General features: G+C 37.3%; 1 protein-coding gene across 2 annotated transcripts; it reads left to right on the forward strand.

Moving 5' to 3' along the window:
* Positions 1-10261: 10261 nt before the first annotated feature.
* Positions 10262-14841, forward strand: LOC126887315 (myosin regulatory light chain sqh). Of its 2 annotated transcripts, none has more exons than XM_050654746.1 (3): positions 10262-10544; positions 10757-10950; positions 13986-14841. In XM_050654746.1, the coding sequence occupies exons 2-3, from the start codon at positions 10761-10763 to the stop codon at positions 14318-14320; spliced, it is 525 nt and encodes a 174-aa protein (XP_050510703.1). In that variant the 5' UTR covers positions 10262-10544; positions 10757-10760; the 3' UTR covers positions 14321-14841. The 2 variants fall into 2 exon arrangements, with proteins under 2 accessions (XP_050510703.1, XP_050510704.1); XM_050654747.1 differs by having other exon boundaries at positions 10369-10567.
* Positions 14842-16132: the final 1291 nt, after the last annotated feature.

The following is a 16132-nucleotide window of genomic DNA, read 5'->3' on the forward strand; positions in this document are numbered from 1 at the left end:
TATTGGTTGAATTTGAAAAAACATCTGTGCCAGGAGTAGGTGTGTCTAAACATAACGTTAGTACGGATTTATATTATCCAAACAAGACATAAGTCTAAGGGCCGGTTATTCGAACACTAATCAACAATGATCATCATCATCATCATCTTGGTGCTACAGCCCTTAGAGGGCCTCGACCTTCTCAAGCTTTCTACGCCATTCTGTTCTGTCCCTTGCTGGCATTTTCCAGTTGCCGACTCCGATCTTCTCTGTGTTACCCCGTCCATCCATCTCAGCTTTGGTCTACCCCGTCTTCTCATTCCCACGGGTTGCGTTGTTAGAATCTTTTTTATCATGTTCGATTCAGGGGCCCGGGCTACATGTCCTGCCCACTTCAGGGGGTTTCGCTTAATTATAGTGATAATATCTTTTCCACCAAATGTATGCTTGTAGACATTCTGCAGTTCAAAGTTATATCTACTCCTTCATATTCCGTTCTCACAGACCGCTCCGAATATCTTGCGTAGCACCTTTCTTTCAAAAATCGATAGAGCGGATTCATCTGTTTTAGTTAGCGTCCATGCCTCTGATCCATATGTGAGAACAGAGACTAGCAATGTTCTATACAGCCTTATACGAGTTTTTTGAGACAGACGTTTGTTAAATAAGTACTTTGATAGACCATGATAACACCTGTTTGCAATTATTATTCGTCTTTTTTTTTCCTCTGATGTGTTATTATTGGGGTTAACCGATGTCCCTAGATATATGAACTCTTTGACCGCTTCGAAGTTTTAGTCATTGATGATTAGATCTGCGTCAACATTTCCAGCTCTTGTGTTTGTGTTAGTCGCCATGAATTTTGTTTTATTTCGATTTATATGTAACCCCATTTGTTCTGCTGCTGCTACTAGCTCGGTTAGGATTTCCGCAGTTCTCGCTCTGGTTCTTGTTATAATGTCCACGTCGTCTGCATATGCTAGAATTTGGACAGATCTATTGAATATTGTTCCCCTGCTATCTATATTAGCGTCTCGTACGACTTTTTCTAATGCTACATTAAAAAGTTGACACGCCAGCGCATCTCCCTGCCTTAACCCCCTATGTATTTCAAATGGGGTTGACGAGTAGTTTTGAATTTTTACTGCTGACATCATCTTCGCTATTGTCACTTTTATCATGCATATGAGTTTTTTTGGAATTCCTAACTCATTCATTGCGTTGTAGAGATTTGGTCTTAATACACTGCCATAAGCAGCTTTAAAATCGACAAAAATATGGTACATATCTATGTTAAACTCTTGCGCTTTTTCCAGGATCTGTCGTAGTGTAAAGATCTGGTTAATGGTTGAACGTCCACGCCTGAATCCTGCCTGATATTCTCCTAGAAACGTTTCGGTATTAGGCTTTAATCTCTCGTGCAAAATGTTTGACAATATCTTGTATGCTGTATTTAGGAGAGTTATTCCGCGGTAATTATTGCATTCCAGTTGGTTTCCCTTTTTGTGTAACAATGATCACTATCAAATATTTAATTACTATCACCAACTGTCAATATCAACTTTGATTGAGTTGCAGAAAACATAATCGATTATAATTATGAGATTAGTTAATCAATTAACATAATGTAGCGTGATTAGTGTAATTACTTCTAATTACAATAAAACTAGCGGTTCGTAATTTATATACGACTTTATTTATATAAGTTACAGACGAATTTATCTTATACACTAAACTTATTTACAAAATATGCCCGTATTTATACCCAGTTGTTATTCTGGAACAATCGACTCCCATCTCGAGCTATCGGCTTGTTCCGCCTACGTGACGTACCTTCCAGAATTCTCCGGCGAGGCCTAGCACATCCGATTACGTCATTCTCGAGGTGTTTACTGTTATACGGGGATCGGCCAAGATTTCTCTTTCGCTACACTGCTCCCCTCTTAAGATCTGAGCGTCTCGATCAGCAACTCTAAATGAAGGCCCAGGATGGCGGAATCTACACGACTCTCCAGCTCTGCATACGCCCTTCAAGAAGAAATAACAGTCTACTGTCTTTGAAGGGTACGACATCTTCGGGTTCATGCAACACACAGTGATTTGTACACCAGTTCCTCTGAAGACCACTTCAAGCATGCTTCTCACAATCTTCCAATCCAGATTTTCTACTGCATGGCCTATTTTTGGTAAAGCCAAATTTTTGATGTCATAATTACACACGATTTTCTTCAAATTAGTTAGAGCACGCCATATGTTCTCGTAGCTTGGCGTGTCCGTATAAGACTTTCTGGTCACCATATACAGCAAAGATCGAGGACCATCTTCCAATCGCAGTACTCTTCCAATTTTAGGCTGCTGATTTCTTAACTCGTCCAGGCGGCCGAACTTTCTATTGAATACGGACGATATTCCTTTAGTCATCTCGAGGTCTTGGGCAACACAGTGGGCCAGAGAGACGTTTTCTGGAACACCAAACAGATCTTGCTGAACTTCTGTGGTCACGCCGAATCTAGCACTCTTTCTCGCTGCGTAATTTGACATAAATTGATTAAAACTTGGCTGTGCGACATCTTTCATCTCCTGTTGGAGGACTCGTGCTTCTTCTGTTTCATTTGAGCCAGCATATGGTGCAAGACGATTTATGTGAATAACTTTTGGTTTACCGTTTGGCAACTTCTTAATTCTATATATTACGTCATTTATTTTCTTCTTAACTTCATATGGACCTTCCCATTGTCTTTGCAGTTTAGGACATAAGCCTCGACGACGTTGCGGATTATAAAGCCAGACAAGATCACCTACTTCGAAGCTTTCATTCTTGCATCGAGAATCATATTGATCTTTCATTCTGTCACTGGCTATCTGGATGTGTTGTCGGGCAACGTCATGAATGTTGTTCATTCGTAATTTCAGGCGGTCAACGTAGTCTTCGCCTGCAACATGTTCCTCGGAAGGTCCGCAGCCAAACTCTAGGTCGCAGGGCAAACGAACTTCACGACCCAACATCAGGCAGGTTGGTGTTTGACCTGTAGTTTCATTCAAGGCCGAGCGGTAGGCCATCAGGAATAAATGAATGTGTTGGTCCCAATCTCGCTGATGTTCAGATACAACTTTGGACAAGTGTTTACCCATCGTTCGGTTCATCCTCTCGACCATTCCATCTGATTGAGGATGCAGGGGTGTTGTTCTGGTCTTATTGGCACCAATCAATTTACAAACGTTTTGGAAAAGAGCTGACTCAAAGTTTCGCCCTTGGTCGGAGTGGATCTCCAAGGGAACACCAAATCGGCTGAAGAATTCTTTAACAAGTACCTCTGCAACGGTAGCAGCTTCTTGATTCGGTAATGCATAGGCCTCGGTCCATTTCGTAAAATAGTCCATGGCTACCAGAATGTATTTATTTCCAGCATCGGTTTCTGGAAATGGACCTGCAATGTCGATTGCTACTCTTTCCATAGGACTTCCAACATTGTACTGTCTCATGGGTGCTCTCTTTTTACCAACTGGACCATTACCGGATGCACACAGTTCACATTTCTGGCACCATCTTCTTACATCATCTTTACAGTTCACCCAATAGAACCGTTCTCGAACCTTTTGCAGAGTCTTCGTAATACCAAAGTGTCCACCTGATGTACCGTCATGCAACTGACGCAATACTTCTGACACTTTACTTTTAGGTACAATCAACTGAAGCTTAGATTCTGTACCATCATCGTTCTCAAAGGTTCTGTACAAAAGATCATCTTTTAGTATCAGGCAATTCCATTGGCTCCAGTAGGCCTTGACTTCCGAACTACATGCACTAATGTTTTGCCAACTAGGTCTCTCACCTCGACGCATCCAATCCAATACTCTTTTTATACATGGATCATCTTCTTGGGCGTGTTGTAACTGTTAGGGCTGCCATTGTTCATTAACTACGGTAGTTCGTCTCACAGGGCAACGCTGTTCCTCTACTCTAAGCCGGTGATTACAACTTTCACCGCATGGCCGTATCGAGGAAGCATCTATATTTGAACGAACTCTTCCAGCCCTCTTCACGCGTCTCTTCGGCATCGTGTCACGAATCACCCTCCGTACCATTTCCACCAAACGTTCATCTTTTCTCTTATCGCCTTTTTCCATGGCTATTACTCCATTGTTTCGTGAAGCTTGGCTAGCTGCTTCGTGTTCCAAGGCAATAGCAAGTGCTTCATCTAAAACTTTCGGTCTTGCTAGTCGTAAAGCTTTCTGTATTTCACTATCTTTCAGCCCATTGACGAAGGTGTCTACCGCAATTTCTTCTAAAACGCTGTCTGGCACCTCTGGATAAGCCAACCGCACCACACGAGCCACATCTGCTTCAAATTCTTGCAGATTCTCACTTGCTCGTTGACTTCTACTTCGCAGTTGTGCTTTGTATACTTGTTGTAGATGGGCATCTCCATAGCGTTTTTCTAGACGAGTGAACAAGGTCTGGTAACAATTTTCTTGACTCTTAGGAATTGATCTTAATATATCTGCAGCATCACCTCGCAAAGCAGCAGTCAAGGAAACAGCCTTTTCCTGTTCGGTCCAATGATTGGCGGTCGCAATAGCTTCGAATTGTCTAAGGTATATGGACCAAGAGGACTTTCCATCAAATGGTGGTAATTTGATTCTCATATTATGCGACATTTCGTCTCTCGGTAGTTCATCTTTCACTACAGGATCTAAAGCTACTGCATTAACTGACGGTTGCACTTTTGTATCGGTTATCATGCTCTCTAGTTGTTTGATCTTCTCTTCTAGCATTTCTTTATTGTCGTCTACACTTTTCTGTATCTTATCGAATGTTCTGGAAACTTCTTCAAATTTCTCGTCGGTCTGTCTACAAACGTCTTTTATTACTTGAGAAACACTTTCAAATTTCTCATCGCTTTTTCTAGAAGTTTCATCGATCTTTTGAGAAACACTTTCAAATTTCTCGTTGTTCTGTCTAGAAGTTTCATCGATCTTTTGAGAAACACTTTCAAATTTCTCGTTGCTTATCTTAGAAGTATCATCAATCGTTTCAGAAACAGTTTTTAATTTCGATAAGATTGCTTGTTCTGCTGACTGGAAGTGGAACGTCTCTGGATCATCTCCGTTCTTCGTTAGGACTTCCTCGAGTCGTGCTTGTAGGACTATCTTGAGCCCACTGCTGTCCAGATCCCGTTCCTCTAGCTGTTCACGGAGCTGTTTTACTGTAAGTTCTCGTAGCAACATCTTTGGTCGGCACACACGTACTTTCCAAAATGTCTTTTAAAAGTCTTTCCGAATACCGAACAATCAACGCACTTTAACTATTCCCGACGAATAAAGTCCAAAAGTCTTTTAAAGTCTTTCCGAATACCGAACAATTAACGCACTCCGGTTATTCCCGACGAATAAAGTTCAAAAGTCTTTTAAAGTCTCTCTGTAATTCACTTATTTATATCGCACTAAGTTTACCGAACACCGACACCAACTGTAGCGTGATTAGTGTAATTACTTCTAATTACAATAAAACTAGCGGTTCGTAATTTATATACGACTTTATTTATATAAGTTACAGACGAATTTATCTTATACACTAAACTTATTTACAAAATATGCCCGTATTTATACCCAGTTGTTATTCTGGAACAATCGACTCCCATCTCGAGCTATCGGCTTGTTCCGCCTACGTGACGTACCTTCCAGAATTCTCCGGCGAGGCCTAGCACATCCGATTACGTCATTCTCGAGGTGTTTACTGTTATACGGGGATCGGCCAAGATTTCTCTTCCGCTACAATAACAATTATTAACATAATTGATTAACTAATTTCATAATTGTAATCCATAATTATGTTTTCAGCAACCCAAACAAAGTTGACATTGTCAGTTGGTGACAGTAATTAAATATTTGATAATGATCATTTTTGATTAGCGTTCGAACAACCGGCCCTATTATAACAAACATGTAATTGGACTTCGTAAGTCCTAGGTATTCACTCAACGTGGCCGGATGTGGAACCGGAAGTCAATATTTGAATTCTTTGTGTGACTTTTTATCGATTGATTCTACGATTTCACTAATTTTGAGTCATTTTTGCCAAACTTTTGGTCATAACTTTTTAACCGGAAATGACGTCAAAACTGGAACTAAAGATTCAAGCTCAACTTTTTAATACGCGTCTGCTATATTACATGACTAAAATATGGCACTTCCGGTTAGAAATTTTAAACCGGAAATGATATAAAAACAAAAGTATACATTTGTTCACACCTTCTTAAGGCTCGTCGAATAATACATCGCTTGTACATATTTGTTAGAACTCTCTTGGAACTTTCTCTGCCTCCATCAACCGTTCAGTAGAAAAGTCTACTGTCGGCATTTCTAAATGCCAAATGCTTCTTAATGTATAACTGTATCCGTGACGAATGTTGGCGATCATCTTGGCAATCTTAGTCTTATCTGTAGTAGCTCGGAAAAGCCGTACAGATGTTGTGTTAAACCAGGTTCTGAGATTCTTCAACCAGGAAGTTCTTCTGTTTCCTGGACCCCGCTTTCCAAATATTTTTCCTTGCAGGATGGCTTGTAGGAAGGCACATCTGGATTCATTTCGCATATTGTGTCCGCAGTATTGTAACTTTTGAAATTTGATGGTGGTCAGTGCCTCTCGGTTCTTCTTCATTCTTCTGGGTACCGCCTTATTTGTGACCCGGTCGGTCCACGGTCAGTTGTTTTATTTAAACCCAGCGTTTTCCTTCGATTTTGCCCTGAATGGTCAACCGGAGTAAGCGATATTTAAGTCCTCTTATTATATGACTGAAGTATCGAACCTTTCTTATTTGTATGACGTTGATCAATTCTCGCTCTTTGTGCATGGTTTCCAGCGCACGTTCGTTGGATATGTGTGCTGTCCACGGGATTCTGGGCATGCGACGGTAACACCACATCTCGAACGCTTCTAACTTGTTGAGATTCTTCATTTTTGTTGTCCAAGTTTCACATCTATAGAACAAAACAGACCGGACGTAGCACTCAATACTCTTAGACGTGTGGTCAATGACAGACTTCTACTGCACAATGCAAAATGCCAACTAATAAAGCTTTTTCGAGTAAGTTCTATTCTTGTCGAAATTTCCTCACACTGCAGTCAATCCAATATCTAAATGTTCCACTTTTTCCAGGATTTTGTTATCTAATTTTAGTACTGAGTCTTCAGTATTAATTTTTTCGACCACCATCCATTTTGTTTTCTTTGCGTTGATTATTGTTAAGCCCATTCGTTGTTTACAGTGTTCAACAGAGTTTCAAGGTCTTCCAGACTCACCATTATGGCGGTGTCATCTGCGTATCTGATGCTGTTAATGATTTCACCATCGATTTTAACACCTTCGCGACGATTATTTCACGCTTCCTCAAAAATTGTTTCTGTGTAGGCATTGAACAATGTCGGTAACATAACACATCCCTGTCTGACACCACCCTTAGAAAAAAACTTAAGCTGAAACTGCTTGGTCCAATTTAATACAAGCGGTCTGAGTATTGTAAAGATTTTTGAGCAATCTAATATGCTTCCAGACCAACTAAGTCCAAGCATAGAAAAATAATAGGATGCTGACATTCCATTTGGTGGGATCAAAATATCGCACGAAAGAAACAAAAATTCAAATAGGAAAGGCCTTCGTGGAGTCAGTTGTGATGTATGGGAGTGAGGAGTGAGGAGTGAGGTATGGACGTTAACAACAGAGTCCAGAAGACGAATCAACGCAGTAGAAATGGACTACTTGCGCCGAAGTACTGGAGTTTCGAGACATAAGAAAGTTCGTAACGAGGAAATCCGAAGACGAATGCACTCTCAAGACACTGCGGTGGATAGAGTAGAGCGGAAGAGCTTGAAATAAAAATTGTTTTGGTGACGTGCTTCATCGGATGGATGAACAGCGTTGGCATCAAAAATTTTAAAGTGGAAACCCCCTGGTAGGAGAAAGAGGGAAAGACCAAGGCTATCCTGGAATGAAAATATAAGAAAAGCCATATAACATCGAGATTTGGAGGAAGAGGATAGGAATGGATGGCGGTTATTAGGTGTGGGGATGCAGCATAGGTCGTTTTAAACCCCGTAAGTAGACGTATGTATGAATTTTCTGAGTTCAATGTATCCTCTTCTTATCCCCTCTAGCTAGGTATGTTCTCTCTCCACCAATATTGGCAGCTGTTTATTAATCCACCTGATTGTGGGTAACATCTTCTGGCACAGCCTTTGATTTTTCGTATCAATCTTCATAGTTGTTGATATATTCTTCTATTGCTCCGATTTCTTCTTTTAGTTAGTGTTAGTTAGTTAGTGTCTTTTGTAATTGTTCTTAATCGTCTACCACCAAGCAGATCTAATAGGGCTTTTCATTCACAGTCATTTGTTTCGAGCTTCTGTCATATGTCGTATAATCCGTGTATATTAATACAAGAATAAAAAACCGCCAAACGCCGTAAAAATGAGTGGCGCACACAATAGTCCAGCTACAAGATATCTGATATGAATATTACGTGGCGCGAAAATGTATTTTCATTTTGATGCAAAACAAAATTCTAGTTTTATTTTAAAAGATTTAGTTTTATTTTAAAAGATTTTTTCATAATATTTGCCCAATTTGAAGCAAAACGCGCCAGTGTAACTTTGATACAGTTTGAATTTTGAAACTCTTTTGTGGCGCGTTTACTTCAAATTTAGCAAATATTTTGAAAAAATCTTTTAAAATAAAACTAGAATTTTGTTTTGTCACGTAAAATTCATATCAGATCTTTTGTAGCTGGAATATTGTATGCGCCACTCATTTTTACGGCGTTTAGCGGTTTTTTATTCTTGTACTAGGAGTTTTTCAAAGTTATTTATAAATTAAATGTATAAAGTTGAATGCAATGTTTCTCGATTACACGTTAATCTTTATAAATGGTCGCCTTTGTCGCATTATCGACCAATCGATCTAGTGTCCATCGAATGTACACTAGATTTTTTTCTATTCGAAATAGATTGAAAAAAATATTGGGATGGCCGGTAAATGAACTCGGATTGCCCGTTGCCAGATCAAATTAGCGTCGTAACCACTACAACTACATTAAGCCATTTAGGGAATAATCGTTAATTGGATTATACTTTTGTAGCTTAATAACTTCTAAACGGCTTAACCGATTTTGTTCACTAAACATGAGTTTGAAACGTATTGACAAGTAGTATCTTATGCATCTAAGGTCAAGTATGATAACTGAAGCTATTACAGGAATTATTGAGCTTGAAAAACAGTTTTCCCATAAGAAATAGATTTGATCATACTTATGAAGCCTATAACTTAAAAATTCGAATTTTTCTGGTTATAAGGTATACACCGTTAGATTCGTCTAGATTTTCTCTACAAACGTTCAGTTATTGACGTAATTCGTAGGTTGAAATTTTGAGTAATTGTCGAATAACCAAAATTTTCAAAGTTTAGTTTTTCGGCTATACTGAGCCATGTGTATGTCTGATCCTGACAGCTTAGACACCACTGGAAAGCTTAACTCAACGCTATTGATTTGGTGTATTTACTGTTCTCCTGTCTCTTCTTGAACCGAAGATATATACCGCCAAAAAATATGCCGTTTTGTACATACCAAGTCATATAGCTGGCTTATGGGTAGTCAAAACTCACAAACTACACCGGTTCTGAATCGGCCCTCATCCCCTCTTCAAACACAGAAGAAAAATTCAGATCGGTTTAACTTTTCCACACACATACATACATACATACATACATATCCACAAACATTTTCCCTTTTTTAAATAAAAGTTGACTCATATTTCTGAGCTCGGTAACTTTTGAACGGTATAACCGATTTTCAAAATTAGACATGCGTTGGAAAGGTAATGATCGCTTCTATTAGATGCCGCAAAGGTCGAAGTTAAAGTTTCGAAGTTTTTGGGAGTTTTGGGGACGAGAACGAAAAACAGACCCTAAATAGGAAGGGCAGTAAAATCCACACCCTTGGACCAAACTGGATGGTTGACATATGAATGGGTGAGTTTTCTCCTGAACTTTAAGATGGGAGTTGGCCCAATTTTCAATTCAGTCAGATTTAGAAATTCGAAAATTTCGTGTATTTATAGTGTCGCGTGTAGGGTGCAGGGGTTGTAGGTATGCGCCACTGGCGAGAACTGCCGTTCTCTGGTAATTATACACAGATTATAAAATTCTACAATGACAGAAGCTCGAAACAAATGACAATCGACGAAAAGCCGTATATTCGTAGAACACCTGCACACAAATTTTAATTCTTTAAAAATCTAGCCACTCGTAATATTGTACTCGTAGTCACGCCACACTTAAAAGGCAATGTTGGTGATTCCATGTTTCTTTAACAACTTTTACTATTTTGACAGCAAATATTTACAACAAATTTGTTAAACTGCGGTCGTGCAACATCGCAATCGCAGTTGAGTTGACTCATTTTTGGGTGTTTCTTTGATTGAACAAAAATTACAAGCGTTTTAAATTCACTAAATTTGCTTTGAAATATACAAATAGTTAATTCTAGGAAAATATATAACCTACATACAGGTGAGCTGTTAACATTCTTTAAGGTAATTTGGGCGTTGACCAATTAAAAACTCATTTGGTGCTTGTTTTATTAATTGTATGTACATTGTTTGTACACGTACCATAATTATCACAAAAAACATTTATTGATTTGGGGTAAAATATTGCAGGAGATTGATCTAACCTAACATATTTCTGGCAGGCTCATTAAAACATTTACTTTTTCATTATAGAATCATGTCTTCCCGCAAAACCGTAAGCCGCCGTGGTACCACAAAGAAACGTGCCCAAAGAGCCACATCCAATGTATTCGCAATGTTTGATCAGGCTCAGATTGCTGAGTTCAAAGAAGCCTTCAATATGATCGACCAGAACCATGATGGTTTTGTAGATAAAGAAGATCTGCATGATATGCTTGCTTCCTTAGGTAAGTTATTGTATTCTGGAATGTTTATATTTTCATAAATTAGGAAGATAATCAGTTATTTTGCATATTTGCATTTGTCTGTTACTTCTATTAGTTGTTAATAGTATATTTTGAGCAAAATTTTTGTCCATGATGTCATATCCTCGCCTTAGTACTATAACTTGATAACTCCAAAATTGACGTTTTTGAGATAACTAGTTCACAATATGTACTTTATTTGCCTCCATATTGTGTAAAAACTTGACAACTCGCTCCAAACGGGTTAAATATTTATTTATGATTGATGAAAGTTGATAAAACTCAAATGCTCCTAATATTCAGTGCTAAAACTTGATAAGATAAGTTATCAAGTTATTGTTTAATCGAAATAATCGTGAATACAATATTCACTGGATGCTACAACTAGCTAACTGTAGTTATCTAGTTGTAGCACGTATTTTCTGAATTCATTGAGCTTACTACGTAATTGCTATCTGCTTATTCGGTTCATGTTAATGCAAAAATTCGAGAATTGTTAGCAGATCTGGCAATCCTCATGGCAGAGTGCTAATTTTCACCAAAATAATGCTTAGAATATTAGTTTTGTTAAAAAGTTCACTTAGATGCAACTTGGCATGACATGCGACATTACCAAATGTTAATATTATGGTAGTGCTAAAAGCTGATAACTGTAATTTTTCATGTTATTTACCATATTGGAATACAAATTTGCGCCGTTTTCCTAAATAGATCAGTAGCCAAAAAGTTAAGGAACAGTATTTTAGAGCTGCAGAGTGAATTCTGTATTTACTAACATCATGGTAGCAGCACAAATATCTTTAAAATTTTTAAACCTGTTTATCTCAGAACTACTAATTTCGAGTTATCAAGTTATTCGCGGTGTGCAAGTACTTGGAAGGGGAAACGATCCTGCGCGAGTCACGGAGAAATATTGCAACTATCTTAAATAATTCATATTGTCAATTGAAATTGTCAAATTGACGTATATTTCATACCTTCTGTCAATGAAGCAGAAAAATTATATATTGCTCCACAATATTGATATGATACGTAATTATTATATAAAGGTAAATTTAATTAATTTTATTTTGCTTGCAGTACTGCATTTTAATAACTAATTTTATTTACTACATACAATTGTTGACGTTTTCATAACATAACCTGAATCTTATTTTTTCTTCTTATTATTTTTTTGGACTATGGCCTTGACAATTATCCAGTAACCAGGACTAATATAATTGGCCAATATAATTAAAAGTGCGAATTTTAGTATAGAGCGTAGAAATAGGGGTCGCTTTGCCGAACTTGCACGGTCCCAATAGTATTAAGGCGACGATATACCAAAATGAACTTGAAAGAGGTAGCAGTATCTTTAAACATAAACGGAGACATAAGAAAACATGAAAATCACCAGGAGGAATGTATAAGAACCAAATACCATACGTAATAGTTAAATATAAATGGAGAACCTGGTTGCAAGATGTCAGGAGTTTAACATGATCCGTGCAAATGACGTCAAAAGATGTTCGCTTCTTAAGTCACAGGCACATCACTGATGGCATCTTGGCACAGAAATTACTTTAGTTTAGTATATTGTCACCCTCAAGCCAACAACATCTTTGAAGTCATTCGCACGAAATGTGATAAGAGGTGTTGATGTAGGGTCAGACTATAGTTAGATGGAGCAAGATAACCACCAATAAACCAACAAAAGGAACAAATACAATATTGATACCCTAAAACAAGAAAGTATAAGAAATCACAACAAACAAATCCAAAAGTATGTATCACAACAAACTGGAGAGTCAGTAGAAGAAACATGGAAGCATTTTAAAGAAGTAATGATATTGAAATACAGTAGACTCCCGTAAGTTCGGCCACCTCGGGACCGGACCCTAGGCCGAACTTAAAAGTGGCCGAACTAACCGATGCTTATCTGAAAAATGCCCATTTATTGTTTGTATGGATCTAGCAAAAACAAAACACTTGTACATTAAGTAGAAGACAACACAAAGGAATACTCTGACATATGTTTAACATATATAAAAAGATAGACCGTTACAAAAATACTATAAAACAATACTTACAGAACTCTGGGCCTAATAAAATTTAAAAATATTATTGCACATTGGTGGTTTGGCTTCTTAAACACTTAAAAAAAGTCAGTAATTTTTTTCTGAATTTTCTTTTCTAATGATTTTTGATGTGCAAAGTGTGTGACTAATGCTCAGAGAGCCGGCCGGACTAAGCGGAGACCGAACTAACCGAGGCCGAACTTACGGGAGTCTACTGTATAAGGCAAAAATTCAGAAGTAAAAAAACAAGCCGGAAAAGATAAAATAAACTAAAATGAGATGCTAAATATATCTAGAGAAAGTAGCACAAAAAAAACAACCTATGAACATAATAGACAGTCATACGAAACCTAACAGGAAAAGCACAAAGAAATATATGAGAAGCAAAGGATAAACAAGGAAACAGAAGAAAAAATGAGAAATAAATAACACAAAGATGGAAGGAATACTTCGAAGAAATATATGCTAAGCATGAAATAACACAAGTCATAGAAGATGAAGTAAAATCACCAGAGCTAGAAGTGAATATTGGATGTATTACTAGGGAAGAAATTGAAAACACACTAAAAATGGCAAAGCTGTAGGAATCAACAATATACCCATTGACCTAGTAAAAACAGATACTGAGCAATCAATAGAAATGCTACATATGCCTTTGAACAAAATATGCACTAACGAAGAGTTACCAAAGGAGTGGAAGGAGGAATTGATAATAAAAATACCCAAAAGAGGAGAATTGGATTGCCCATACTTTCAAGAAAAATCAAAGCAACATAGCGAGACAAACTCTTAAATATCAACTATAGGTAGATACGTATAAGAACTACATAAATCACAAGGATTTAGTAGATGGTTGACAGTTTTTTCACTTCACTCTGACAATCTTATAGTGTCTTGAACGTTTCTGAATTCATGATATGTACCAAAATACAATTAATGACATAATTTTTAATATTTTAGGTAAAAACCCAACTGATGACTATCTAGATGGCATGATGAATGAAGCTCCTGGTCCCATAAACTTCACCATGTTCTTAACTCTCTTTGGAGAACGTCTACAAGGCACAGACCCAGAAGACGTAATTAAAAACGCTTTTGGCTGCTTTGACGAAGACAACAATGGTGTCCTCAACGAAGAACGTCTCAGGGAGCTCCTCACGTCCATGGGTGATAGATTCACTGACGATGAAGTTGACGAGATGTACAGGGAGGCTCCTATTAAGAATGGCTTGTTTGATTATGTTGAATTCACCCGCATTTTAAAGCACGGGGCTAAGGACAAGGATGAGCAATAAGAGACGAATTGATGATGAAAGGATTTGTAATTAATATGGAAAGATGTCTTAGTTTGAATGATTTGGATTTTCATTCCATTTTTGTGATTAGAAATATATGAAATTCATCATACTAGACCATCAAGTCTTGTCCGTTGCAGTATCTTCTGCACATAGACATGTCATCCTTGAACAAAACTGCAAAAATGGATTTGAAAAATGGTAGGTTTTGAATGAATTAACAGTCTAATTATATAGACATCTTGTTATTGTACTTAACATCTCTTGCTTGTTATTTTAAAGTATTCCTTGAATGTTTTGAATAGAAAACGACATTTTGTATATTAAAACTACAAATCCAATTGCATGTTATCATTATAAGATCGATATTTTTCCTTCAAAGTATTTTTAGCATTGTTAGTCAGCTTATTTTGGGTTTTTACAACTTTTGGCAACGTTTTATTTATTCATAAGATTTATTGTAATTATAAATTTTATACCTTTATATATCATGTAATTATTCATTAAAATATTGAACCATTTGTCATTGTTTTTTCTGAGCTGAAGTGCTCGGTATATGCCAAAATCTTTGTGTTTTAAGTACACATACTAGGTCATACTCCAAAAGTATTTCAAGGAATAATCCTTGCAGGAAGAAGTAAGCAGCTTGGATTTAGGGATGAATTGTGAATGAGGGAGGCATTACCTAGACTTCATAGTCTATACTAAAATCACAATAAAAGTGCACTTGAAATAAACAAACCTAGACACGTTATGTATATACATTGTAAATCATGATTCAGGACTGCTCCTTGTAACAGTTAACATGCTTGGTTTGTTTATTTCTGGTGCATCTTGATAGTGATTATACACTCACTGGCACAAAATCCCGCCACCCAAAATTTTTGATTAAGTTTGACAATCTATAACTTTATTATTTGTACTCCGATTTTCAAGATTCTTGCATCAGTTTGTAGTTACATACATGATACATGTATTGGTGTCGTTCGTTATTACTCCGGTAACAACAAATTTTTGCCTAGATGGCATTATACTGGGGTTAATGGAAACGTTGTAATTTCTCCTAACTTTAAAAAATTCTGTGGAAAAATTGGAGGGCTGATTTTGTTTCATACTCCTTTTGTGTTATCCTGGAGGTATCACTAAGGTTTTGTTTTTTGAATTATCCGAATATCTCTTTTATTGTAAGAGCTGTAAATAAAAACTTGCTTTGAAGGTTTATTTCATTAAAATTATCAAGCGCACTAAAATTAACAAAACAAAATTAACAACAAAACAATTCAATAGCGGGTATGTCCACCTCTTGCAGCAACGACTGCTAGCAATCTGTTTGGCATCGAATAAAGATGTGTTATCCTTGTCTGCGGAATAGCCCGATAGAAGGGTCATAACTCTACAAAATTTTCTGAAGGCCTAGGATGTCGGCGAATAACTTTTTTTAATTCATGCCATAAATGCTCAATAGGATTGAGATCTGGGCTGCTTGCGGGCCATTCTAATCTTATCAATCCAACCTGTATATGCCTTTATTTTATGAGTCAATCAGTGTTTTTATTTACAAAAAATGGTACAGCTCTTACAACAAAAGAGATATTCGGATAATTCAAAAAACAACATTTTAGTGATGCCTCCGGGATAGTATGACAGGACTATGAAACAAAATCAGCTCTTCATTTTTCCACAGAATTCTTTAAAGCTGGGAGAAAATACAATGCTTCCATTCACCCCTGTATAATGCTATGTAATCAAAATTTTTTTGTTACCGGAATAATACCAAACGATATCAATACATATACAGTGAAACCTCGATTA

Source organism: Diabrotica virgifera, chromosome 6 (assembly GCF_917563875.1).
Source record: "Diabrotica virgifera virgifera chromosome 6, PGI_DIABVI_V3a".
NCBI lineage: Eukaryota > Metazoa > Arthropoda > Insecta > Coleoptera > Chrysomelidae > Diabrotica > Diabrotica virgifera.

Coding starts and splice junctions, on each gene's coding strand:
- LOC126887315 (XM_050654746.1), top strand. CDS start 10,761: ATGTCTTCCCGCAAAACCGTAAGCCGCCGTGGTACCACAAAGAAACGT. Junction 10,951..13,985: donor TGATATGCTTGCTTCCTTAG/GTAAGTTATTGT, acceptor TTAATATTTTAG/GTAAAAACCCAACTGATGAC.